General features: G+C 36.2%; 1 protein-coding gene across 1 annotated transcript in view; it reads left to right on the forward strand.

Annotated features, from left to right (window-relative positions):
* Positions 1-260: 260 nt before the first annotated feature.
* Positions 261-27,563, forward strand: part of pkhd1l1.1 (PKHD1 like 1, tandem duplicate 1) — a 36,504-nt gene continuing 9,201 nt past the window's right edge. Inside the window, exons 1-53 of the mRNA XM_042745981.1 lie at positions 261-392; positions 657-784; positions 914-991; positions 1,116-1,260; positions 1,545-1,653; positions 1,747-1,804; positions 1,892-1,985; positions 2,090-2,143; positions 2,232-2,305; positions 2,388-2,430; positions 2,529-2,599; positions 2,703-2,813; positions 2,942-3,031; positions 3,621-3,886; positions 4,049-4,140; positions 4,235-4,394; positions 4,465-4,600; positions 4,761-4,904; positions 5,545-5,699; positions 5,827-5,937; positions 6,109-6,267; positions 6,418-6,536; positions 6,642-6,805; positions 6,999-7,165; positions 7,394-7,529; positions 7,758-7,912; positions 8,558-8,680; positions 9,590-9,695; positions 9,790-9,897; positions 10,380-10,544; positions 10,944-11,065; positions 11,318-11,450; positions 13,116-13,308; positions 13,484-13,626; positions 13,795-13,899; positions 14,492-14,680; positions 15,635-15,805; positions 15,931-16,148; positions 17,248-18,223; positions 18,818-19,066; positions 20,279-20,428; positions 20,707-20,881; positions 21,554-21,710; positions 21,809-21,965; positions 22,050-22,259; positions 23,137-23,266; positions 23,634-23,875; positions 24,013-24,149; positions 24,643-25,672; positions 25,841-26,032; positions 26,506-26,657; positions 27,083-27,242; positions 27,336-27,516. Coding sequence (XP_042601915.1) covers positions 718-784; positions 914-991; positions 1,116-1,260; positions 1,545-1,653; positions 1,747-1,804; positions 1,892-1,985; positions 2,090-2,143; positions 2,232-2,305; positions 2,388-2,430; positions 2,529-2,599; positions 2,703-2,813; positions 2,942-3,031; positions 3,621-3,886; positions 4,049-4,140; positions 4,235-4,394; positions 4,465-4,600; positions 4,761-4,904; positions 5,545-5,699; positions 5,827-5,937; positions 6,109-6,267; positions 6,418-6,536; positions 6,642-6,805; positions 6,999-7,165; positions 7,394-7,529; positions 7,758-7,912; positions 8,558-8,680; positions 9,590-9,695; positions 9,790-9,897; positions 10,380-10,544; positions 10,944-11,065; positions 11,318-11,450; positions 13,116-13,308; positions 13,484-13,626; positions 13,795-13,899; positions 14,492-14,680; positions 15,635-15,805; positions 15,931-16,148; positions 17,248-18,223; positions 18,818-19,066; positions 20,279-20,428; positions 20,707-20,881; positions 21,554-21,710; positions 21,809-21,965; positions 22,050-22,259; positions 23,137-23,266; positions 23,634-23,875; positions 24,013-24,149; positions 24,643-25,672; positions 25,841-26,032; positions 26,506-26,657; positions 27,083-27,242; positions 27,336-27,516 — 9,032 coding nt within the window. The 5' untranslated portion in view covers positions 261-392; positions 657-717. The remainder of the gene's footprint in view (positions 393-656; positions 785-913; positions 992-1,115; positions 1,261-1,544; positions 1,654-1,746; positions 1,805-1,891; positions 1,986-2,089; positions 2,144-2,231; positions 2,306-2,387; positions 2,431-2,528; positions 2,600-2,702; positions 2,814-2,941; positions 3,032-3,620; positions 3,887-4,048; positions 4,141-4,234; positions 4,395-4,464; positions 4,601-4,760; positions 4,905-5,544; positions 5,700-5,826; positions 5,938-6,108; positions 6,268-6,417; positions 6,537-6,641; positions 6,806-6,998; positions 7,166-7,393; positions 7,530-7,757; positions 7,913-8,557; positions 8,681-9,589; positions 9,696-9,789; positions 9,898-10,379; positions 10,545-10,943; positions 11,066-11,317; positions 11,451-13,115; positions 13,309-13,483; positions 13,627-13,794; positions 13,900-14,491; positions 14,681-15,634; positions 15,806-15,930; positions 16,149-17,247; positions 18,224-18,817; positions 19,067-20,278; positions 20,429-20,706; positions 20,882-21,553; positions 21,711-21,808; positions 21,966-22,049; positions 22,260-23,136; positions 23,267-23,633; positions 23,876-24,012; positions 24,150-24,642; positions 25,673-25,840; positions 26,033-26,505; positions 26,658-27,082; positions 27,243-27,335; positions 27,517-27,563) is intronic.

Raw genomic sequence — 27,563 nt, forward strand, 5'->3', positions numbered from 1 at the left:
CTCTAGGTCAAATGTCCAGATCTACTTCATTCCATCTTGTTTTAGCTCATTCAAATAGATTACGTCTAAGGGACATCAAATAGTGTAATATTCAAGTTTAGTCACCGTATGATATCAAAGTACTGTGATGTTGACACTACAGCACAGAGATCACTGTGTGTTTCAAAAGCATTGTTATCTGTGAAGTTTAAGGTGTTTGTTAGGGTACACTGGAAAAGAATAAATGTCTGTCTAGCTTGTAGAATGACAGCAATGCCTGATCACCTGACACACAAAGCTGAAAGAAAAAAAAAGTGAGTCTCCTCTTGCTGTGGGCAGGTCATATAAAAAGAGAGAGCTCTTCTTAACAAATGAGCCACTGGTGTTTGGGTTTCAGAAGAGAGCTTTAACAGGTATGTGAGTCTGAATTCTGTTCAGTATGAGCTTTGAAGTCATTTTTCTAAATTTCTATAATTTTCTCATTCTTAACAATCCACTAATTAATCTTATAGTTTTTATTCCCATTAAGGATATATAAATGAATGTGTATTCATGAGACAGTCTATATTTACTATATTTTCATGTATTTATTCATATTTTTTATTTTGTATTTTTTTTTAATGGACATACAAATGACAAGTGTGAACACATATGGTATGTGTATATTGTTTTTGCAGAAGGGATACAGTAAGTTCAGGTGTTTTTGCTTTGAAGCGCGCGCACAGTGAGTCTATCAGGATGAGGCACGTGCGGCTGCAGCTTCACCTGTCGCTCACTGTTTGTATTTTACTGTGGAGTTCCGCAGGTACGCGCTTTATCTAGCCCACCTCTTGTATTCTTTGATTAATATTAATGCTTTTGCCTATTTATATAATTGTTGTCATCCTAAAAGCGGGAAAGAATAGATTTTAGTGACTGTGCTCCGTCCTGACAGGAGCGCAGCGTGTCAACAAAGTGACCCCAAAATACGGAAGCCTCAACGGCGGAACGAGACTGACCATAGAGGGTCAAGGTATTTAAAAAAAACCATCAATGTGTTTTTAAATAAATCCCAACATTCTGTTTTGATTCAGCACATTTTGGCTATATTGTAGTTTATATTCTTTAAAAAGTCTGCTTGTGATTTTGTTCCTCAGGTTTTGCTCAAGCCAGTCAGTTTAATCTCAATGCCAATGACCCAAACCTTGGCAACACGGTGACACTGGTGTCCCGCACCAGATCTGTTCCCTGTGATGTCGAGAAAGACTCCACTCACTCCACTCAGATCACATGTTATACAAGGTATAATTATTAGTTATTCACATAATCAGTCTTCTTTTATCTTGATTGCAGTCATTGCACTGTATTTAGTCAGTGCGCTTATTTATTTATTTTGTTTGAAGTTTTTTAACATACTCAAATGTGAATAGGCTACCAGGGGAAATCAGGGCTACATATTAATGTATGCATGTAAATTTTGACATCAGATTTAGCTCTCTAAAATAGCTGCACTGCGTAATGTTATGTAAAATGTTGATGGTGTGTGATTCTCAAAGAAAAGTTTTATATTGCATCATCATGTTCAGAGCTCTGCCAGAAGATGATTATGAAGTGCGGGTCAGCGTGGATGGCATGCCAATTCCTTCAAGTCTCATTTGTTCTGGAAGCCAGTGGAATTACTGGTGCACATTCTATGTAAGACTGACTTCATTGTGCCGCTTCCTAAAACATATACTCCGATCCTCTCTGTAAAATGTTACAATATATTACCAAAAACTTCTTTCACAGCCCAGAGCATTCCGTACACCCAGCATTCAAAGTATCCGTCCACTCTCAGGTCCTCCAGGTGAGTTTGTTTTGTTTTATCATTACTCAGTGCTGCTTTGGTTTATAAAAACACCTTTCATTGAAAAAAATACTGAATGAACTTTAGGGACTGTGGTGACACTGCGGGGAAGAATCTATACTGATGTATATGGAAGCAACACCGACAAAAGTTCAAATGGCATGGATGTGAGATTTTTAAGGTCTGGAATATTTAATATACAATGAAAAAAATAAAGCTGAATGCTAAATCTATTCTTTGTCTTGACATATGGTGAGCTTGTTTTAATGTGTTTTCTTTGAACAGAGCGTACATGGGAGGTATGCCTTGTGAACTTCTGAAACCCAATTCAGATGAAAAGTAAGTACTTTTTTTAATTTGGTTACAGACAAAAGTTAACATTAAATATGAATGCATCCTCCATAAATGCATATTATATTTATTTCAGATATGGCCTCTATTTGGATTCTGATACCAGCCAGTGGGGATATATGAGTTGTAAAATGACTGGAACATATGTTGGTGAGGACACATCAAGATGTTCAAGAATTATTCACTCACTATAGATTTTTGTTGGATTAAATCTCATTACCTTTGTTTTCAGGTCATCACAACCTCAGTTACATTCTCGACAGTGAATTTGGGAGGTCAGAAGAAGATTGATTTTACTTTACAATTTTTGTTTTGAATGGAAGTCTTAGTATGCTGTTGAAAAGTACATAAAATACATATTTTCCTTTTTTAGGAGTTTGCCAGACTTTGGGGTTTTCAGCATCTCAGCACTGAACAAGCTTGCCATGTTCCAGACATATGCAGGTGCGAAAAACATTTATTCTCCTCAAATAATGCAACATATAATTGCACGTTGAAAATCAGATATTTTTGAAAAACATGGCCTGTGTTTTTTGGTCTTTTTCAGAGGTGACAGGAGTTTCTCCCTCTGAGGGCAGTGTATTTGGTGGCACATTACTGACCATTGAGGGACGCTACTTTGATGAGACTGACATGCCAGCTATGGTCTTAGTAGCAGGTATGTCAAATTAATAATAATTATATACATTAAATACATATAATTAAAATGTATTTTATATGTATAATTGATTTTTATTATTATTTATTTATTATTTTTATTATTTAAAATGTATTTTTTTTCCTTAGGCCGTGAGTGTCAGATTCAGAGCAAATCAAGTGAGAGGATAACCTGCGTAACTCCTAGTTATGAAAGAACCAATATGACAGTGTTTCCTGGTGAGAACCTTATCTGATATTCAGATCTCTTGTGGTGACGTTATATTTCTGTAACAATCTTTTCCATAGTCAGTGTTTGCACGACAGTGGAATTCTGCATTTCACACGCGAGAAAATCTAACTCTGTCACTGCTGCAGTGTCACACGTTATCTCAACCAAGACCATGATTCTTGTTTGTCACGTAGCTGACTTTTCAAAAAAACACTACATATCAGAGCCTATCACATATTAACAATTCCTCTGTATTTCTTTCTTTGATCATGGCATAAATCCATCGAAACAACAAATTACTGCGATTAATTTTTCAAATAAATAAATGTTTTATTTAGAAATGTAATATTACAAATTTAGAACTGCATCTTGGCCAGTAATGGTGGACATGTTCAGTAGCTTTTTGTGGCCAAGACTTTAAGGCACTTTACAGACACTGAAACATGAATCTACCCTGCAAAATATTTACTGACGTAAACTGTTTGACAACAAGCCCTTGTCTCTTTTATATACTAGTTATGCAATTACACATTTAAAATGAGTCTTATAAACCATATTGTCCTTGAATGGATGATGGATAAATTAATGTGTTTGTAGGTGGCAGGGGATTTAAAATGGAGATGTGGAACAACTCAAGTCCGAGCCTTCTAGAGGACGTCCTGAGGTATAATTCCAGTAGGCCTGGATATTCTGTCCAGTGGGTGGATTCGCTGTCCTATGTGTGGCCCGCTGAAATTGATTACTTTGTGGTACGACTGAGTGGTTTCTTTGTTCCGATGGAGACCGACAACTACTATTTCCGAATCAAAGCCGACGATCGGTGCCAGTTTTATTTCAGCAAGACAGGTCTCCCCCAGGATAAGGTACCTGAATGACAGTAAAATCAATAAACAATTTGATAATTTCAGTAGTTATCAATTAAGCAGAAGTTACAGTAGTAACGCACAAGCCTATTTTAATACATGCTATAATGTAAAAAATGCAATGTAACATTTTAATTTTATTAAACTTTTTTTTTTTTTCAGGTCAAGATTGCACATCACTCTTACTATACAAATAGTTTCTTCAGTTATAGCACCCAAATGTCAGAGGTCATGCGCTTGGAGAAGGGAAAACCGTAAGTGAAGATTTTCAAAAATACATAAGGATCAAAATGTCATTAATGTTTATGTCCCAATCTTGGATCTAACATCAAAATCAATGTGCTACAGGTACTACATTGAGATTCTAGTGCAGGAATATGCAGGAGCTGCATCAGTGGATGTGGCCTTTTTCAAAGAAATCAGTCCTTTCACTGCCCAGCAGACAATAGATGCTGTTAATGAGAAACAGCAGATCAGTGCATACTATGATGTACTTCCTGAAAAACAGGTAAGTGAGCTCACAGGAGCACTTTAGATCTAGACAAGATAAAGGGGAGCCTAATTCTTTGTTGTTTTAGGTGGTTCGCTTCCAGGGCTGGACGCCAGTAACCCCCGTCAAGGAGGTGCAGACTCTGAGAATCAGCAGCAACTGCTTCTCTCTGAGCACCTGCGAATACACATACTACTCCCTAGCGTATGGAGGTCTTAACACAGGTGCATTAGTTCACGTATATCTATGAATGTGTGTCCTGTTGAAGATTAAAAAAAGTCCAGTTTTCATGTGCTTCTAGTTTTTGCATCCACTTTACATCTAGAAGATGTCTTTTTGTTTGCGTGTTTGTAATGTTTACTGGAATCGCTTTGCATGTTGTAGGGCCGATCTCAGTTAGTGCTTCAGCGATGGAGTTGCAGAACGCTCTGAATGATTTGTGGACGATTAAACCAGACAGTGTTACAGTCACAAAGCAAGAACTGGATACCGAGGCACTGTACAATGTGACATTCAACTCTAACAGAGGTGAACTTAAAAAAATGACTGCTATTCTTTGACTGATTACTCTGGCTCTGACCTTGAGATGTGTGCTTTAACAACCAATTACTGGTCTACGTGGAATGTCAGTAAAAATTATAAACTGTAAAAAAAATGCTTGTAATTTCAATGAGAAAATGTATAAATGCTTCAGTTAAAACCTAATGTTTTTATTCGATAATTGGCTAAATATAAGACACCTAAGCACCTTTCTGTATATGTAAAATAATGTAATTTGTATGTTTTTTTTGTTTTGAAGAAAAAATATCTATACTGTAGAATTTATATTGTCAAATATAAATTATAATTTATTGTGAAATATATGGCATGGTGATACTTTTAAAACAATATAAAAAAAATGTTTTTGTTAGTAAAAAAATATACTAGTCGTGCTATAATTCACAGTAAAAAAAACAGTATGTTCTCAGAATTCTCTGCATAACACACCATATAAGATTACATATTTTTATATATTATAAATTTCAGTTATAATGTAGCTTATTTTTTATCAATTATGCTTTAGCCTTTTTATTGTTTTGTATTTTACGTTTTATGTTGCTTGTGAAATTTGCCAGTACATTTAACAGTATTTTGCAATATGTTTGCATAAATCTTGGAATTATCTCAGGTAACTTTGAGGCTCTTGAATGGTTCATCATGGACTCGAATACGAACATTACAATTAGTGAGGATGTGAAAGGGCAGGCCAGTTTGGAGACGTTCACACTGCTGTGGGGTGGAGTTCCATCCCTCCCTCTGCCTTTCAATGCTTCTATAACTGAGGTTTATCTTTGTTTTATATTTCCTAACATTTACCATTAAATAAAAGGTTAGCTTTTACATTATTGTGTACAAAACATTTCAAATGCTCCTTTTTTACATGATGGTTTGCATCTGTTTTTTATTAAAGGTGCGTTCGGCATTAGATGTGATGGTCACTGCTAAATGTCCAGCAGAGATTCCAACAACGGAGAACACTAATGTGAAATTTTTCAGAGATTATGAGACCAGCACCACAGGGGTAAGCATACCTACAAAAGCACATAATCATGTATGTTACAACCTATTATAAAGTCAAGTTAGCGATGTAAATATTAAGTGACATTCAGTTCTAACATGATAAACATCAATTATTTTGTTGAAAACATCACCTTTCTGCCCAACTTGTTGTGGTTTCTCCTTGTCAAAACAGTTTTCAGGTGATCTGAGCCGTAGAGGGGTCCAGGTCAATGATTCGGAGGCTTTCTGTGGCCGCTGGTCTCTGAAGAACCCAGAGATTCTCTTTAATGCCAATGACACTACAGCATCAGGAACAATCTACAGCCCAATACTACTACAAACATACAACACCGTAAGCACCACCCGACACCTCAGTATCTCATCCTCATTAATGGGTTTTTCAAGGATGAAAATGTTTTTTGTTTTTGTTTTTTTCTAATGATTTTTTTTTACAGTACATTTTAATGTACACATGTCATTTTGTATATTTATTTTATCGTAGCTCTGCTTGGCCTACAAAGGGCCTCTGGTGAATGAACTGGGAATTTTGTTCAGTTACCAAGAGAGGACTTACCGAGAGGAGAACATACGTATTTCTGTGCTATTTGACTCAACGGATGAGTATGTTTAATCTACTGAATAAACATAAAGTAACCTGATGTCTTAAACCAATATCCAGATCATTATGTTGTGGGTATAAACTAACACTGACATTGTCATTCTCAGGTGGAACTACAAGTGTGTGGATCTCCTGGCCTCCATACAGGCAAACTACATAGGCACCAACTACAAACTTCTTCAGTTCAGTGTGTACGGAGTGGCCGCAAACTCAGTTTACTTCATAGACACTGTTCACCTTGGACGTGAAATGTCTGCTTTGGACTCTAATGGTGAATAGGAATAAGTTATGAATTTAATTCTGAATTATAGAATAAGAGTAACGTGGTTGTAAAAACGCTGGATAATTTTAATACTAATTATATTATATATCTTTCTGCAAAGTATAAAAAATATTTTATTTTATCTTATTTTGAAATGGTCCTTTGAAATTGAATATTCTATTTTCTCTCTCCACATGTTCAGTTGTAATCCATAGAAGAAGACCACCTGCTTTAGCCAGTTCAGGACTTTTCTTTTCAAACATCTCTGTGAGCAAACAAGCAAATGCTTCACAAGTCAGCTACGAGATCACAGCGACTCCTTACAACTGTGGATTTGGTGTCCCACTGTTTGAAATAGGCTTTCTGGAGGTGAGTTAGTTCACATGAAGTTCAACCAAAAAACTCATTCAACAATGACTGTCTTGAAGTGATGGATCTTCCTGATCTCTCTGATATGATGGGTGATGGGTGACAACAAAATATTTTCCTGTCTTTGACATTTGAGTTTATCGCTACATCTCTGAATTGTTTCCTGCAGATAATTGTGTAGTTGAGTGATCCATGTAAGCTTTCTCAATCTTCATTTTTGTCCAACAGAAGATGTCAAACAGCACAGGGGACCGACTGATCCAAAGCCAAGGGAACGCCACCGTCACCATCATGCGCCCTCAAAAAGCCAGTCCACCTCTTACAGGAACATTTGACGTTGAGTTCTTTGGCCGACGTGTTGAAGGTAAGCATGTTGTCTGTGGTTTACCTGTTACTTTCCTATGTAGCTGCTGGAATTAACTGAATACATCAGTACATGGAATTTCTTGTAGTTGCACAACAGATTATTGCATGTTTCAGTCTTGAGATTAATGTATTTAAATAATGAACTGCACCTTCCTTTCTACATATACCACAACATTCCAAGTGGTTTAACTGGTTTTTCATTTAATATGTTTGGTGTGTGTTTCTGGCCTAGCGGTAGACATCAGCGATGCAGACCTGCAATACGCTCTGCAGGGGATCCCAGAGATTGGCCAGCTGCAGGTGCAGAGATCTGGAGACTGTAGGGGCTACCGCTGGAACATTCAGTGGCTCACCATGCCTGGAAATCAGCCTCTGTTAAAGGCAAGAAAGAGTTCAGAGTGCTAGTACAATAAACCAAAATTCTCCAAATGGACGTTTACAAGTCTGTAGGGGAACTGCTAATGAGAAAATCTAATGGGAATTTAAATATAAGTGTTTAGTTAAAAAAATTAAATGTGCATAATTAAAAAAAATCAAATGCGTAAAATTACAATTTGAATATATATTTCAAATATATAAAGTCAACATGAAAAGGTGTTTGCAATCCATTATCGACACTGAAAATGTGGGGCCAGACTAGACTTTATCCAGAGGGAAGAAAAAAAATGTAGCAACACAACTGTTTTTAAAATTGATAATTATTATAATAAAAGCGCCAACATTAGAGCACCAAATCAGCATATTAGAATGATTTCTGAAGGATTGTGTGACACTGAAGAATGGAGAATGACATTTCTGTAAATTCCATCACAGAAATAAAAGACATGGAAAACAATTATTTTAAATTGTAATAATATTTCACAATATTAATTAGTGTTTTTGATCAAATAAATGCAGCACTGTAGAGCATAAGATACTTTTTTTCTCTCAAAAATAACCCCACTTTTTTAAATAGTATATCTTAATTTTCTCAGACTCTTTATTTCATACCTGGCTGAATTAACATGTTTTAATAATGTTAACTAGATCAATGCTTCCAATGTGGTTGGTGTGAACCCTTCAGTGACGTCACGCAAGATTGAGCAAGGAGGCATCTTCAAACAGAGAATTATGGGAGACTTTCTGCGTGTGCCTACAAATAAACCACAGGTGCTTTATACTCACTGCTTTTACTGCAATAATTATGTTTGTTCAACATACATGGGTCATATATATGAAGCTTGTTTTTAAAGGCTTTTCCTCATGTTACCTGATGCCGTGTAGTGTGCAGATTTCAATAGTGCTATGTAGTGGGTCAGATGAAGGGCCTGTCTGGTTGTGTTGCTCTGTTTGAATGTCCAGTGTTCAGGGGATTTCGCATGTCAAGAGGATTATGGCTAAACCAAAGCATGAAAGGTTCATTTGTATTATTACAGACAGACAGGTGTGCATTCTGTAGTCTGAATGTGCATGATCCTATTAATATTTTATTGCAGCAGTTTATAAAAATCCATTACAATATACAATCCATTACATATAGTGCAAAAATAGTGCTGTCAAATGATTAATCGCATCCAAAATAAAAAAGATTTGTTTGCATAATATGTGTTCTGTTTATATTTATTGTGTATATATAAATACACACATAAAGTATATATTTTGAAAACATTTACATGTATTTACATGTCTATATTTATATTCATATAATTTATATTATATATAAATATATTTAATATAGAAACATATTTTTCTGAAATATATATATGCATGTGTGTGTATTTATATATACATAAAAATATATACAATATACATAAATATATTATGTAAAGAAAAACTTTTATTTTGGATTTCGTGATTAATCGTTTGACAGCACTAGTTAAAAATAATCTGAATCACTCTTTTATTACTGTACATTGTTTTCCACAATGTAAATGTACATTTAATGTCCATTTAATGTCTTTTTTAATTAATATTTTATTAATGTATTAAATCTGGATCCTGAAACAAAAACCAGTTGAGAAACACTACTTTAGGATGTCTGCTAACTGAAATGCATATTCCTGTGCTTGTTATCATTAAGTGGAAGTGTTCATCAATGGTATCCCGTCATGGTGTTCTGGAGATTGTGGTTTTACCTGGAGTGAGTCAAAGACCCCAAAAGTGACTGGGATTTCTCCTACACAAGGTGGGGAAAATGATCAGGTCTCACATAAAAGCTATCATCTCCATTCATATTGGTATTTTAGTGGTTTATATTACTGACATAATGTGTCGTTCAGGATCCAGCAGTCTGGGAACAGTTCTTACCATAACTGGATCTGGTTTTGATGGTGGAAACGTCACTGTAAAGACTGGAGATGTGGAATGCTCTGTTCTACAGGTTACTAGTAAGTCAAAACCCAGTAATGTCATAAAACCTGTTTTTCTCAGGGGACAAACTGCATTCAAATGGCATATCGCTTTTGCTAAAAGAATCCAAAAATAAAAACATAATATAATTTTTAATTTTAAAGAAATATGAGGATTGTGTAATAATTTACTCACCCTCATGTTGATTCAAAGGCGTTTGATTGATTTTGATTTTCTTCTGTGGAACACAAAATTAGACATTAAGAAATGTACTAGTCAAGCTTTTCCATGAAGCTACTATGATATGATTCAAGCTTTAAAAAAAAAAGCAAAGCACCAAGTTGCTCACCTGGCTTTTGCACAGTATTCTACTTTAAATCAGAAATTTAAATCCTTATTCACTCCTTTTATGTTTCACAAAGAAATGATACAAGTTTATAGTGGTGATGTGATGACAGAATTTTAATTTAAGCATGCTATTTAATCATACATCTCATCAAATAATTGATTTGTGTTTCAGATACTTCTTTAACCTGCCAGGTCGGTCCTGCAAGTGCAGGTGTACAGCCAGTCTCTCTGAGTTTCTCTTTGGTTGGAAATGCCCAATACCACAATGACAACAGCTTTAACTTTACACATCTGTTAGGAGTGACCTCCATAAACCCCACATCAGGAAGTGTGGCAGGTACACATAGCATTACACTTCTCTACACACAGTAGTGTGTAAAATAAATAAATTATATATATATATATATATATATATATATATATATATATATATATATATATATATATATATATATATATATTTACAAAAGTATTTATTGCTATGCCTATGTCTTTCATACATACCATACATTAGAGTTCAAAAGTCTAGCACCACTAGTAAAAATGCTTCTGTTTAGTTTAAAATGAAATTTAAAATGAAATGTTTTTTATTTGCTCATTAAAAATTATATTAGTAGAACAATTTGAACAAAGCTGAACTGGTACTATACTTTCAATATACGATTTGTTTTGTCCAAAACCTGCTTACCAATGTCATCACAACATATCTTACAACTATTACTTTACGTCTGCACAGGAGGGACGATTCTGACACTGTCTGGCTATGGATATAATAATGATACCGCAGTCATCATTGGCACTCAGCCATGTAACATTATAAAAGTGGAACTTTCCCAGCTGAGATGCATAGTTCCAGCTGTAAGTGAAGAACTTGATTTCCCATGAAGGTTTCTAAAAATAGTCAAATTTAAAATCATAAATATGTTATAAACCTTTTTAAATTTTGTAATCGAATATAACAGTTATTAGTATTAATAACAGAACAGAATTAACAGAACTGCTCAGGACAAATTCACTAAACAATTACAACACTACTGCATTTGCATCCTCTACAACCAAAAATAAAACTATGAAACTTTGATAATTTTATGAATCTTGTGTATAACACAGGGCTCAGAAGGTGAACAGAGAGTAACACTAACCACGGCAGAGATGACAGCAGTATCAGATGGCTTTTTCACATACAGCACCAATTTGACGGCCATAATCACATCTGTGAGCCCACAAACCACAACAGTATTTGGTAAGGTCTCAACATTTATGCATTGTCAGAAGATTTTACCTAATTCATGGCAGATATGTTTAAAAGTCCATGCATTCCCCTGGGAATTAAACCCATGACCTTAAATCATTAATTTTCTAACTGTAATACTTTGCAAATAATAAACCCAGACAGTGACATTGACAAGTACCCTGAATAGCTTTAGATGTTCAAATATGCTTTTCAGTACCTACTGTATTCATTTTGTCAAAATTGGTGCCCTATAGTTGATCGTATACTATGCTTGCAAACAGCCAACAGCTGAATGTATTCTGATCTGAGATTAAGCTGAAAGATGATACTCCGTCTGCTGAATACAGGTATATTCTATTTTTAGAATGGAGTTCTCTTGCCTTTATTCACAAGAATGCAGAGTATAAATAAGGATCACTGAGCTTTTCGATCAGTTCATACAAAGATTTAATCCCTTCAACAACTTTAATAGCGCTTCAATTATATGTCACTCAAAAACTAGAAGTCAAATCCAGTCTGATTAGACTTTGGACATGGAAATGATGTCATAATTATGTGTACGTGCGAATCTAAAATGAACTTTAGCAACACCTACTAATACAAATTTTTCTGAGCATAAATCTTCTATAAAATTGTTTTTTAAAAAAAGGAATTAAATAAATAAATATTCATTCTTACAGTTTCTCGCTCTCTTTCTCTCTCTCTCTCTAACACACACACATACACACACACACACACACACACACACACACACAGCATACACACCTTATGTCTTAAATTATATTAATAAGATATATTTAGTTCTGGAGGAAAAAACCTTCAAGCATTTTAAATAAAGACCTGATACTAAATTTTCCATTGAGGAGGAAGTTTAAGGAGAAGCTCGAGTCAAAACATGTTTTCTTTAGCAACCGTCTGTATATTTTGTTTGATATCTGATTTGAATCAGACACGTCTCTTAGATTAGAGGGGGGCAGACTGTGACTGTAATGTAAACCATGTCTTATGGTCCTTTTTTAAATAAAGTTACCATCCAAGTTTTATTTACTTACTAAAAACTAGTTTTTACTCACAATTGACACTTGCAAGTCTCCATTAAATAGTCAAATAGTCCTCAAATAGTCACTTTTACACTTTGAACTGCTGATAGCAACAGGAAGCTACATGACAAATAAAAGTGTCAGTATAATTATGTCTAAAAACAGGACCGACCTTCAGTGAGTGAATTCCACTGTTTCCATTTTCAAATAAATGCTTAGCTTCTCTTATTCGAGACAAGATAATGAAGATGAAAGACATGGGATACAAACAAACAGGTAAAATCACATTAAAGTGTCAAGTGTCTCTTTCCATCCCATTGTCCTGATCTGCATTTACATCTTGGTTACAGCTGTAAACCCCCATTTGGCCTCCAGACAGACCTCTTTCCAGCTCTTTTGTGCAGGCCAGATAATTGCACTGGCTTTAGCTTATGTCACGCAATCAGAAAAGCCGGTTTGGCTGCAGTGAAGGACAATCAATGCGTGACGGTTCTTACAAGCTGCTCTAAACACTTCAGACAATAAACGGTCACAGCAATTTCATTTATAACTTCCTCATTGCCCCCACCCCTCACAATCTTACTGGAACAGCAATTAATTTTACCATGTTTTCACTTTATCGTTTGTTATAAAGGACGCCGGATTCTCACTATCTTGGGCACAAATTTTGAGTCGCATGATAATGGCAGCTCTGTTTTGATTGGTGAGGCTGAATGCGAATTGCTGGAGTGGACCAACGGAAACATCACCTGCCTGTTACCCACACTCCCCCCAGCTGAGTACAATGTCCATGTGAGAGTCGGAAACCAGGGTTACCCCTTAACCAGGTCTCACATCACTTTCTGTACTCTGTAACATCAGATTTCAAACTATCATATTGAAAATATCATGCTACAACTGTAGAAGACTACAATTTAATATTACGATTGTGCATTTACAATGACATTTTTATCAAAAGTGAAGCTTTTTAGCGTTATTAATGTTTGTTTTCTTTGTGTGCAGTGCTGGCATTAAAACCACTATAGAGTATCTTCTAGAGGTGACTGGTTTCTCTCCATCTCTGGGGTCTTTGTATGGAGGAACCACCATCACTATCACCGGCTCTGGGTTCAGTCCTGTCGCAGCAGATAACAATGTCACTTTGGGTAAGGCAAGACCACAACAGAAAAAAATGCATCAGCATTCTTTAAAACATTCCCCATGTTTACTGTGTAATACTTTGATTTCAGCATTTTTCACAGCTTTTCAATGAAACCAATCATTTCCAGATCATTTACTGCAGTCACGGTTATGACTCTGTGTGTTTCATACAGGAGACAGACAATGCAGAGTGACAGCCGCTTCAGATCATCAACTGGAGTGTGTGACCCAGTCTAGAGATAAAACACACACTGTGACTAACCAAGGTTTCCACCCCGGTAATATCTCTTTACTTTTATCTCTTGTTCTGTCACGCACACAACACCTGAATACATCAGAGAAAAGGGAACAATGGCTGTCAGCACAATGACCTTCTCATCATGTCAATGACTTGTCAAATACTCAAGCTGCCAGAAAAATAGCAGCACTGTTTTTTGACTTTTTAAAGAGCTATGGAAATATGCTCTTTATCAAAATATGGTTGACATTGTTATAAGCTATATTTTGTATGATAAGCTATATTTAGTCATGCACAGAATTCACACAGATAGTTCAGTGAAAGAAATCTGAATGACAGCTATTGGAATTCTGTGCTGCCCCTCGGATGTTCGCTTTTTAAATATTTGTGCTGATAAGATGTTTCTGTTACCAACAAGAATTTCAGATGTGTTTAATATTCTGTTTAAATTTTTCTGCAGAAGTCATTAAAATGCAAAGGGGAAAAAAATTTAAATGGTTGAAATTAGTAACATTTTATAAGTCATAGTAATAGATACACTTTAAACTTAATGAAAATTGTATGGCAATAAAATCTTAACGTAATGGAGAAGTGATAGAAATGTAATAAAATCTTACATCATGTGTGTTCAGTGTACGGTCAGGGTTACGCCTGGAGCCCATCTGCATTAATAGCCTCAGTGGGCGACACAGTGGTTTGGCTCTGGGACGCACCAGCTTTTGTGTCTGGTCTGGGCTACAGGGTCTTCAGTGTGTCCAGTCCCAGCAGCACAGACTATGATGGCATTGCTTTCAGCAGTGGAAACACCCAAACTGCCAAAGGTACAAACAACAACAACTACTGCTTCTATCTGTTAACACTGCTCATTCTAATTTACATCAAGCAGGACAAACAAAACTACATAAAATCATTTGCCTGAACACCATTTTAAAAACTAGTCCTTCCCTAATAATGTACATTTTTCTAGTTCTTATTAAGAGACCCTATGTAACTAAATGAATTAAAACCACAATAAGTGAATAGAATAAGAGAGTAGAATAAGGCCAAAAAAAAAGTACTGTTATTTTTTGTCTATTTATTAGTCTAAGGTACTTTTCCTGGACACAAATGACTATTCTGCTCCATATACTGTATAGTTACTTTGGAATCATTAGAATGGTAAAAGTATGTATATAAATGAATTTAATTAAAATTTGCAGTTCTACACTGGAAAATTCAACAGTCAACAGGGAGATACTATTTTGAACATAAAATTGCACTTTTTAATTACTTTAACTTTTTAATGGCTGCTAGCTTGAAAGTTGTCTGACTGAAGTATTTCATTGTTGTGAAATACACATTACTTTCCTTGTCACATACGATACATTGTCTTCGAAACAGTGTTTGGCATTTGTTTGTCCTGACTGTTGCTGAGAGGGAAATTTAGAGACCTCTGGGAAATATAATTAAATACCCCTGCTGCAGACAAGCATTTTATTTGTGAGTGTCAGATTTCATGAAGCGTAATCTTTCAAGGTGTCTGCTCTCTACTTAACTACGTATAATGCCAACATAATTACATACCAGTCACTGTGTACAAAACATTGTATTGTACAATTTTGCAGTTAACTGTTAGACAATTAATTTGTTGATTGCTTATTGCCGTAAATGTGTAAGTTTGTATTCCTGTTAAGGAACTGAAGAAAACAATGAGAGTTGGAGGTGTGATGCCAGGTTGTTTGAGGAACAAAATCTAATTCTGCTGTTCTTTGTGCATGTTTGTGTTTTACCAAAAGGGCTTTTTGCCTACCGTTTCACATCTCCTGGAGTTTACTACTATAGCAGCGGTTACATCGACACTGGCAACCGGAAGACACTTCAGGGAGTGGTGACTGTTATGCCACTGGAGGACAGCACTGTTGGGCTTCAGGTGTTTGTGACAGGAATAGAGGCCTCTATGAATAGAGGTACAACTGAAACACTTTGATAAGTATTTTCGCCGCAAAATACTTAAAAGTACAATCTTCAGTTTAAGCTATGGCAAGGAATTTGTGGGTAAATTCATCATAATCATCTTTTGTGTCCTCCCCAGTTTCACAACAAATTAACTCATCTAACTCGGCTTGTGTGGCCACTTCTGACTGTTCCCGAGAACAGCTGAATTTTAATGAGACATCAGACAATCTCTACTTCAGTTTTACTTCCTGTGCCAGTCCCACTGTGTACCACATTACACCTGACCATGGCACTACACATGACATTATCAGAATCAACGGATCTGGCTTTAGCAGCATTAACTGTGCAAACAAGGTGAGCTTCATGACATTAAAGGTGCTGTAAGGGATTTTTTGGAATATCACACATACTGTAAACTATCCCAAATGCCAATCACAATGCACATACAAAACAACAACAATGAAAAATACACATATTCATATGACATTACCATTTCGTCATACACATAAATTTTTAGACTATCTACAAAACATTTAGTTTATATTCCGAAAATATACAAATAAATGCATAATTACATTTAAAAAAGGAAAACTCAATACATTAACATTACTTCAGATTTCAGAGTAAAGGCACATCAGTTACATGAAACTTTATATCTAGGAATAAAAATGTATATAATTACTAATTAATCTATTTATAATGGTACAGTAGGTAAACCTGAGAAAAATGTACATAATCTTTAGAAAAAAACATCACTAATATTGCCCATTTTTTCAAAAACAAGTTTTCTCTACCTAATCCAACTTAACTTAGTTAGATAGATAGATAGATAGATAGATAGATAGATAGATAGATAGATAGATAGATAGATATTTTAAATAAATAGAATTAAATAGAATTTAAATCCTTTGAGTAATCACCCCATATTATAATATATGAATAAAATGGTCTTTTAAATATGTATATTAAATTTAAACAAGAAAAAGCGCTGCATAAGATTATGAGACTTGTTTTAAAGAATATATCTTTAGTAATCCTTTTTCCACTTATTTAAAAAGTGAAAAACCTACTTGATAAAATACACTGATTTTCAAGGTACAATCATTGAAAACAAGTCTTAATATTATCTAGTGTTGTTTCTTGTTTTATCTTGTTCTAATGAGTTTTTGATAATATTACTGAGGAAATGACTGAAAAAAGACAGACAAATTTTTACTATGATGATACTTTTTGGAGTGGATTAAGTTAAAAATACTGTATGCCTGAAATCACTTACAGAACCTTTAAAAAAAAGCCCACAATCCAGGAGACTTAATAGTTTTCAATATGATCCTATATAGATCCTAAATAGATCCATTCAGTCTCTGATATTAATGTTAAAACATTATACATACTGTAATAGGTAAAGAGTCCATGAGTAAAACATTTTAACTTTTTTTTTTGGTAACCAAAGGTCAAAGTTGGAGATCATCCATGTAACATCATTAACAGCACCTCCACTGAGATCCACTGCCAACTCAGTCCTGACAGCGGAGCACCAGTGGGCATCCCATTACCTGTAACTGTCCTAGTCAACAACCTTGGCACTGCCATCCTGACCATGCCGAAAGAGTACGACCGCAGATTTGTGGTTCTACCAGTAATAGATTCCATCTTTCCCTTGGTGGGCAGCACTACAGGCCACACGCGTCTCTTTATCTCTGGTTCTGGGTTCTCAAACGGTTTGATTACAGTTGCAGGCGTTCCATGCAACGTGGTTTCCATTGACTACTCTTACGTAGTGTGCGATACCTTGCCTTCTGAAGCTCGCAGGGGAGATGTTGTAGTTTACGTCAATTCCATCTCTTCCACATGCAGTTTTGATTGTAAGTTTGAATATTCCGAATCCATCGCACCATACATCTCTGAGGTGCTCCCTAACTCAGTCAGTGGAAACACCACCACTGTTGTGATCACCGGCAGTGGGTTTGGGAATGATTCTGCCAATCTAATGGTATCTGCAGCCAACATCCTTCTTACAGTCACAGAAGTCACCGATAGCAGTATCAAGGTTTTAGTTGGTGCCCTTCCCGCTGGTACACACGTCCTACAGGTGGTGGTGATGAGCAAAGGTCTCGCCACAGGAGATGAAACCCTGACCAGCATAGCACAAGCCAGCATCAACCCAACATCAGGCAGCATTGCTGGAGGAACGCCGCTCTTGATCACGGGAAATGGCTTTGTGGCGGGAAATACAACTGTGAGGCTCGCTAACTCCCCCTGCAGGATTTTAGATGTCACTTCAGATTCTGTGAGGTGCATGACACCTCCTCACGCAGAGGGACAGGTGCAGGTCAACATTAAGGTGTTTGATGTTGTGTATCCACCTCAAAATTTCAACTACTCTAAGGGACAAACTCCAAACATTACCTCCGTCAGTCCTAGAACAGGTATGAACAAGCATTTATATAGAAAACTGCAGTGACAATATATTTTTGATGGCCAATCCTGGAAGTTAGCATCACCCTATTTCCCTCAACAAAAACCCAAAAGGATTTTTCCACTGCATTTTGGATTATTGCAGAAAATCAGCTTTGTGACCAAAAAAAGTTTATGATTCGTTCACATATTGTTCATCATGATACAAATGAGCAACTTTTATGAATACTATTGCCAGAAGTAAAAAGCTAAACATAGGCTATGAACAAAGTTACACCACAGTCATGTGATTTCAGTGTTTACCATGTTAAGCTTCCAACAACTCTTTATTTTCCAAGTTTGAGTTAGAATAGCTTGCAAGAACGTTCACTGTTATAGTGTTTAATGTCCCTGATAAACTGCAATTTGGCCACTTGTGAGGGAATATTACTGATGTATTTTATGTCATAGAATAAACCGTGAAAATAACTGGTGGTAAAATGCTAACTCATTTCCAAGGTTTGGCCTACAAATATAAGTCATGACTGCAGCACGCCATTGAACTATCACAACTGAATATCACAACACATCATAGTAACACTACTGACATAATCCTTTCCTTGCAGGTCCGGTTGGAGCAGAGATCACCGTATCTGGTTTTGGTTTTGGCACAGATGTAGCTCTTGTCTCCTTAGAGATCGGTGGCGTGCCTTGTAGTGTCTCATCCGTCACAGATACACAGTTGCTATGCAATGTTGGGGAACATGCGGGAGGAACTTTTCTGGTCATATTTCACCATAAGGTCAAGGGTCATGCCTTGACCCAGTCTGTCTTCACCTATGAGCTGCTGCTGACAGGAGTCACACCAAATGAGGGTAATCAAAATTACTTTCTCAACAGTAAAAGATTTGTTAATGGGGACAGAATGTAAAATGTTACATGAAAATTGCTTACGCTAAGTTGCTAGTTCTAGAAAATAAATACAATTTAAATCTATTAAATCTAATACTTAAGGTGACTTACAAAAACAGCCATAATTTAGCTTTATATGACAATTTTCACCTTCTCTGACCCTTATATTTAAACATCTTTATGCTACTGTACCTTTAAAATGTATTACATATAAGTCTCAAAGGTACAATAGCATAGACATTACCTATATTTAATGCATTGGTTGTGATGTCACAAAAATCCTAAGATTCCTAATAGGGCTTTTTGCTTCTTGATTTAAATAGAATTTGAGTTACATACACTACTGTTTAAAAGATTAGGGCCATTAAGATTTTTTGAATGCTCAACAAGGCTGCATTTATTTAATTAAAAAATACAGTAAAATAATTATATTTTGAAAAATTATTATTAATTAAAATAACTAATCTATTTGAATATATTTTGAAATGTAATTCATTCCTTTGTTTGCAAAGCTGAATTATCAGCAACATCACTCAAGTCTTCAGAAATCATTCTAATATGCTGATCTGTTGCTCAAGAGGGATTCTTTGTTATTATTATTATTATTATTATTATTATTATTATTATTATTATTATTATTATTAATCTTGAAAAGAGTTGTGCTGCTTAAACGTTTTCTGGAACCTGTGCAATGAAGAGAAAGTTTAAAAGAACAACATTTATTTGAAATATAAATATTGTTTGTGACAAAAATATATTTATTGAACAATTAAATGCATCCCTGCTCTATAAAAATTTTAATTTCTTTAAAAAAAAAATTACAGTGTATAGTAAAACTCCAACTCAAAAGAACAGGGAAAACAAAACATGAACTTTCAGTTAAAGATAAATAATTATATTTTGTGCAGTAAATTATTGCCTGCCAAGGGCATTAATCTGTTAAAATTCTGTTTTTAAATAAATAAAGAATGAATGAATGAATCTTTTAGAATCATATGTTTAGTTTTGCACTATAAATAATTAGATCCAATAAAAAAAAAAAAAAATCTGGGTCATGAAGCAAAGCTAGATGAGAAACACTGTCACAAAGTGTGTTTCTATACTTGCTATCATATTCAAATAAGACTATAGAGTAACAAGACACTACAGGATACCTTTGCTCTGTTTTGCTGTAGGAAGTTATGCCGGAGGAGCCATTGTTGCCATTCAAGGCTCTGGATTCGACCCAAACAGCACCAAAGTCCTCATCTGTAACAGAGAGTGTAATGTGCACCTGCAGAACTCTACGTCTACCCAGCTCAACTGTGAAGTCCCACCCAACAATGGCATGTATTATTTTAAAAGTATTGCGTATGTGTCTAGAAATGTTCAGTTAGCAAATCAAACCTTAATCTATCAAAGTAAGCATTTCTAAATCTGAGCAAAGATCCCAGTACAAAGTTTTTCCTCAAAAGTAAAACATGCCAGGAATGCTGTACTGACAGAAGTCAGTCACTGAGAGACAATGACAAACGTGACAGCTCAGGCCATCAGGTCACAGATGAACAGAGCTGAAATAAAAACTGCCTCATTGCATCTTAATGACCCCTTTTGTCTCTTACAGGAACTGAAGCAGAGCGGGCCTGCACAGTCATAGTGATGAATGGAGGCGACGCTGTCAATCTCACCAACAGCTATACTTACAGATCCTCTCTGACCCCTGTTATCACGAATGTGACGCCACGCAGAGGAGGAACCGCTGGAGGCACCAGACTCACGATTACCGGCTCAGGTTTCAGGTGCAGAACAGACCAGAATTGCATTGTACTGAAACTGATTGTGCTTCAATCATGCTTATATACACAGTGCTCTCTGTGGCATTATTGTTACAAAGGAAAAGATTTATATGCATTGCACAATTAACACCTGTGTTATTTTAGTATTATTTATATACTATTATAGTTTTTAATAATTTTTTTTATATATATATTTTCTCATTTTAAATGTAATTTTTTAGTCATTTGTATGTGCTTTTGTAATTTTTTTATTTATGTTTTAGGTTTATATTTATTTCATTCTTTGTTTTTTATGTTTAATTAATTTTAGTGTTTCAGCTTTAATTTTCATTTAGTTCAAGTAATCTAATGTAATTTTATTTTTAAATTTTATATTTTTTTAATGTGGTAAAACAAGTATTAAACCACAAAATTGTCATCATCTATTCACCTTTTGTGTAATTCCAAACTTCTAATTCCAAAAGCTGCGTTAAGCTCAGAACAAATAAACGTTCCTAAACACTGAAAGTGAATGGTGACAAAGTCAAGCTCTAAAACAACACAAACACACAAAAAAATAATAATAAAAAAATAAATACTATCAGTCCTAAGAGTTATAAAGCCTCATTTGGGTGAAGGAATAATGACAGAATTTCTCAGTTTCACTGGCTTTTCTCTTCCATGTCTCACTTGTAGCTCAAATGTCAACGAAGTCTCTGTCACAATTGCGGAATCTGTTTGCGATGTCCAGTCAGCCAGTGAGTCACAAATCATCTGTGTGACCAACGCTCAGCCCAGATCCCAAGAAACTCAAGTGCGCGTTCAGATGGGGAACAGAGGAATTGCCCGAATGGTAAATGTGACATAAATACAATTATTACAAGAATAATTATAATAATAATAATAATTAAAATGGATTTTTCTGCTTGGAATGTCTCTCCTCTCTCTCAGGATAATGCTTCCTTCTTCTATATTGACGTGTGGTCGTCTCCTTATACATGGGGTGGTCTCTCCCCTCCTGAGGAGGGCACGTTTGCTGTAATCACTGCAGGCCAGACCATCCTCCTGGACACCAGCACACCAGTCCTTAAGATGCTCCTTATCCAAGGTATGCTCTTTTAGGCAAATACTATCTTTATAAACAAAGCCTTGACACACTCACAGTTCTGTGAATTCCTGTTTTTATATTTAGGTGGGCGACTGATTTTTGATGAGGCAGACATTGAGCTGCAGGCAGAGAACATTCTGATCACAGATGGTGGAGCTCTGCAGATCGGAACAGAGCAGGCCCCCTTCCAGCATAAGGCCATCATCACACTGCATGGACACCTGCGTTCTACAGAACTTCCTGTCTATGGCACCAAGACCCTGGCTGTCAGAGAGGGGGTGCTGGATCTGCATGGTACATACTATAAATAAACAACACTTCAAATTAATTTTTAGTGAATTATTGCATTAAATATTTATTAAAAATACATCAGATAAATAGGTATTTTTAATTTCATATACAGTACCTTTTTTAAAAGTAAATAATATTGTATTCAGCAAGGATGCATTATATTGATCAAAAGTGAGAGTTTATAATGTTACAAAAGATTTCTATTTTTCAAATAAATGTTTTTCTTTTGAACATTATATTTAAAGAATCTTTTGTTTCCACAAAAATATTAAGCAGCACAATTATCAATTTCGAAATTGATAATAATAAGAAATGGTTCTTGATCACTAAATCAGCATATTAGAATGATTTCTGAAGGACCATGTGTTGAAAATTCAGCATTGGCATCACATGAATGAATTACATTTTAAAAAATATTAAAATAGAAAAGAGTTATTTTTAAATTGCAATAATATTTGTGATCATTAAGAGCAATTGTGATGCTGAGCATAAGAGACCTCTTTCAAAAATCTTACGAACTGTGGTGTAAATATTAAATGATTTGAAAAATGCACACCCATAACTCTAACACATGTACCTGATTTTTATTACTTTTTTTGTCTGTAACTTGACAAATTGACAAATCTCAGAGCTAGCAGAAAATTTGCATCTAAAAGTTCACAATGTCAGAAACACAATCTTCTTTAGAAAATGAAGTAATCTTCACAGAAATAGAGATGACCTACATATCACTCCCAGAAGGCTCAGTTAAGTCAAAACGCCCCTTAGGTGGGCTTCACAGAAGTGCTAAATTTCCTTGATACAGAACACCATAGTGTGTAATCACTCCCCTGCAGTGAGAGGTTTTGTTCAGGGCTTAACTACAATCCTGCTTCTCCAGGAATACCTGTCCCTATGCCATGGACTCGCCTTTCTCAGACTGCACAAAGCGGCTCCAACATGCTGACACTGATGGATGCCGTTACCTGGAAGACTGGTGATGAAATTGTCATCGCTTCCACAGGGCACAGGTATAGGTCATCGCCCAAACCTGCAGCGAAACTCGGTTTCAGGTTTATCTGACTGAAGCTACTGACTTACTAGCGAAACTGAACTAAATCACTGTAGGAACAAGGGTCGAGGAAATTAAAAAATTCAGTTGTTCTATATAAATGGTACCAAGTGAATTAATTTGATTTAAGAAAAACAAAACTATCATTTATAAACATTTTACCTTTTTTATTTGAGATTTGTTTTTGGGGTGGGGAGAATACAAAATTGTAAACTTACTGTTTAAGTTCTTGCTCAAATTGTATGTACTAAATGCTATACAAATACAGTATGCTAATAATAATGTCAATACTGTTGCTAATAATCTAAAATATGTTGTTTTGACAGACACAGCCAAAATGAAAATGAGTTGAGGAGAATTGCCTCAGTTTCAGCTGATGGAAGGACCCTCACTCTGACCGAACCACTGGAATACACTCATCTGGGTGTGTCTGTGACGCTGCCTGATGGGACAGTTTTTGAAGGGAGAGGAGAGGTGGGCCTTCTTACCAGAAACATTGTTGTCCGTGGATCCAACAACGTGGAGTGGAACGATCAGATTGATGCTTGCCCTGATGGATTCAACACAGGTTTGGATGTTGTTTCCTCAGCTGTGGATGGAAAGACAGACAAATAATCATGTCATAGACACAATCCTGACAATTCCTTAATTCATTAAAAGTCATGTGAAAGTCGAACACAACTCACTATACTTTTTTGCTTACAGGGGAATTTGCTACACAGACTTGTTTCCAGGGTAGGTTTGGAGAAGAAGTAGGAAGCGACCAGTTTGGTGGCTGCATCATGTTCCACGCACCACAACCAAACCAAAATCTGGCAATTGGCAGAATTGAATATGTTGAGGTAAATGTTCATTCTGTTTCAAAAACATGTTTCAAAACTCTTGGAGACCCTTAAATGCATAGTCTGCACAAAAATGTCAATTCTGTCATCATTCCTCATGTAATTCCAAACCTATATGCCTTTTTTTGTTCTACGGAACACAAAAGAAGATATTTTAAAGAGTGTTGGTTACCAACAGTTTCAGGTCTACAAAAGCCTATAAGACATAAGGAAGACATGTGAAAGGCTCTTGTAGTCTCAGGTAGTCCCAGTTTCAGGTCCCATTGACTTCTATAGTATTTTTTAATTATACAACGGAATTCAAATGGTATACCAACATTCTTCAAAATATCTTCTCTAGCGTTCCACAGAAGAAAGTAAGTAACACTGGTTTGGAAGGCTAAGTAAATGATGATAGAATTTTCATTTTTTCAGTGGACTATCCCCTTTAAGACATCAAATATTTACAATAAATGTCAGTCATGGCATTATGTTTGTCATTGTCCTACTTTAGCTCTTCAATGTTGGACAGGCGTTCCGTCTGGGACGCTACCCAATCCACTGGCATCTGATGGGTGATGTTAAGTTTAAGTCATATGTGCGTGGATGTGGCATCCACCAGTCCTACAATCGTGCCGTCACCATCCATAACACCCACAACCTGCTGGTGGAGCGTAATGTCATCTACAATATCATGGGTGGGGCCTTCTTTATTGAGGACGGCATTGAGACAGGCAATATTCTGCAGTATAACCTGGCAGTATTTGTAAAACAGAGCACCAGTTTACTAAATGACGACGTGACTCCAGCTGCATACTGGGTCACCAACCCTAACAACACCATTAGGCACAATGCTGCAGCTGGTGGAACGCACTTCGGCTTCTGGTATCGCATGCATGATAATCCCGATGGCCCTTCGTATAACCCCAACATCTGTCAGAAGAGAGTACCACTGGGACAGTTCTTCAACAATACGGTGCATTCGCAGGGCTGGTTTGGCTTGTGGATCTTCCAAGAGTTTTTCCCCATGCGTACCGGCAGCTGCAGCTTCTCAACACCAGCGCCAGCAGTCTTCCGTCGCTTCACTTCCTGGAACAATGAGAAAGGTGCCGAGTGGGTGAACGTAGGAGCGGTTCAGTTCAGCGAGTTCCTGATGGTCAATAATGAGAAGGCAGGAGTGGAGGCCAAGAGGATCATCCGGCAGTACGTCAGCGGATGGGGATTGGATGGAGGGGCAGCCGTGGTCAATAGCACCATGGTGGGCCACGTGGATGAGCTGGGACTGGGGAGCAACTACTGCACCGCTCGTGGTGTTGTCCTGCCTCTGGATGATGGGATGAGCGTCATCAACACCAAGTTTGTGAACTTCGACCGTCCATCGTGTGCTGCAGTCGGGGTGGCAGAAATAGTTGGAACCTGCATGTTCCGCTGTGGAGGCTGGAGCGCAAGATTCAGTGGGATCCAGTACTATCAGTCGCCCAACAAGGCCTGGTTCAGATGGGAGCATGAGGTGGCGCTGGTAGATACTGATGGGTCACTAACAGGTAGAGAAGCATTAGATATTAGAGTATTTAGATACATTATTTGAGATTTTTTTTTTTAATGGATTCAAGATTTACATAGTTTTATTAGCATTGTATAAACAACCTCAAAAAAGTTGGTAACATAAAAAAATAAATGACTGAATATTAATATTATTTATTTCTGAAAAGGCAATGTTAGCTACAAGGTGGTACCAAAGAATAACTTGCTCGACCCAAGACGCTGCTTCCCGGGAACGGAGTGGAGTGTTGGCGTTCCTGCTGCAGTATGTGACAACACTGTTAACTTCCACCGCATGGTCGTTGTCAATCCCTCACCACCTTCACTTCAGTCTAAAGATGTCATTTTAACCAACTCATATGGTATGATGAAGAAATAAACTCATGTGTATGAATTTGTTAGACATGTTTCTATACAATTCACATTTACTGCATACTTTCCCGGCTGCATTCTTTGGTTTCCAGAAAGAAGGGTTCATGGGGCCATTCACGTATAACAGGTTTTAGCACAGGGCAGGGGAATGAAAAAGTCTAAAGTATGGTTTTTTTAAAAGTTTCAGTTACTTTTAACTTGAGTGACCAAAACATCCATTTAGTGCATGTTTACATAGAAAAACAATGGAAGAGCAGAGCAGTGGAATGCAAAAATATGTTCTCTTGAACAGCACCTTAGACTGTTAGGAACTGTCCCTCTAAAATGATTCTAAACTGAAAATAACTAAAGATTTTGTACACTAACATTGAGGGAACATTATTTGTTAAGTTGAAGTGGGCTGTGATGTTTAGAAAAACATCTTGGTTGGCACAGTTCATCTCAATGTCATATATCTCTTTAGGGACATGTGTGCTTCCTTTCCTTAAAAAACTGGTGACCCACACATTTGGCTGGATGGCAATGGTGCCCACAGGCCAAACATACAACTGGTACTTTGATGGTGCTTCCCAAATCACTAACATCTCTTACAATGGAATGGTCTACGGCTTTCGGGTAAAGTATGCACACTACACAATAATCCAATGTTAATATATAATTGACATTTTATGGATAGCATGTAGTTATATACTCATTTAGTATTAATTAGCTTTTATGTCATCACTGTACTGAAGCCAATGCAAATGCTTAAAATATCTACATTTTCTACCCACTGTTAGAGTTATACACCTGAAGAGAAACATTTTCATTTAAATTAGATTTTCAGAATAACTATTGTTCCAATGAAGCATGTTAAAAATTATTGCAGTTTATATGGAGTTATAATATTATATTTTAAAAATGATTTTGATATTTTAAGTTTACATTTACTTTCCTCAGTTTGTAAACCCCTGACTTATTGTATGACTCCAAAAGACTTAAATGCTAAATGTACAATTTGATCAACATAACATGTTAATTTGTCTCTTTCTTAATGACAGCCAGAACATTATGTAATTATCAACCACAACCTGACTCAGAGACCTGACCGGTTCCGCATCATAGACGACAGGAATGGCTCCTCCCAGCCCCTGAACCCCACTGCGAATGTAAATGGGGATTGGTACTTCAACCAGACATCCAAAGACCTCTATTACATGGGTAAAACTTCTCATCTCTTCACCCAAGACATCTATGCTATCTTTCTATTTTCTTTCTTTCTATTTTCTTAGATTTAGAATTTTGTGTCTACAGTGTCTGGAAGAGACCGTGTTGTTAGCCGGAGGAAGAGGAACAGTGTGGACCGCTCAGTTGTAGATAGATCGCTAGACTTCAGAGTGTATCAGTGTTACTATCCCAACTGTATCCAACCTGGTTCTGTAGTCACACCAGCCAATATATCCAACACAACTGGCCGCAGACCTGCAAACTATGTGTATGTTACCACATATTATAATTAAATAAATAATCTTATATATTATA

The sequence above is a fragment of the Cyprinus carpio genome, chromosome B19 (assembly GCF_018340385.1).
Source record: "Cyprinus carpio isolate SPL01 chromosome B19, ASM1834038v1, whole genome shotgun sequence".
In the NCBI taxonomy this organism is placed as follows: domain Eukaryota; kingdom Metazoa; phylum Chordata; class Actinopteri; order Cypriniformes; family Cyprinidae; genus Cyprinus; species Cyprinus carpio.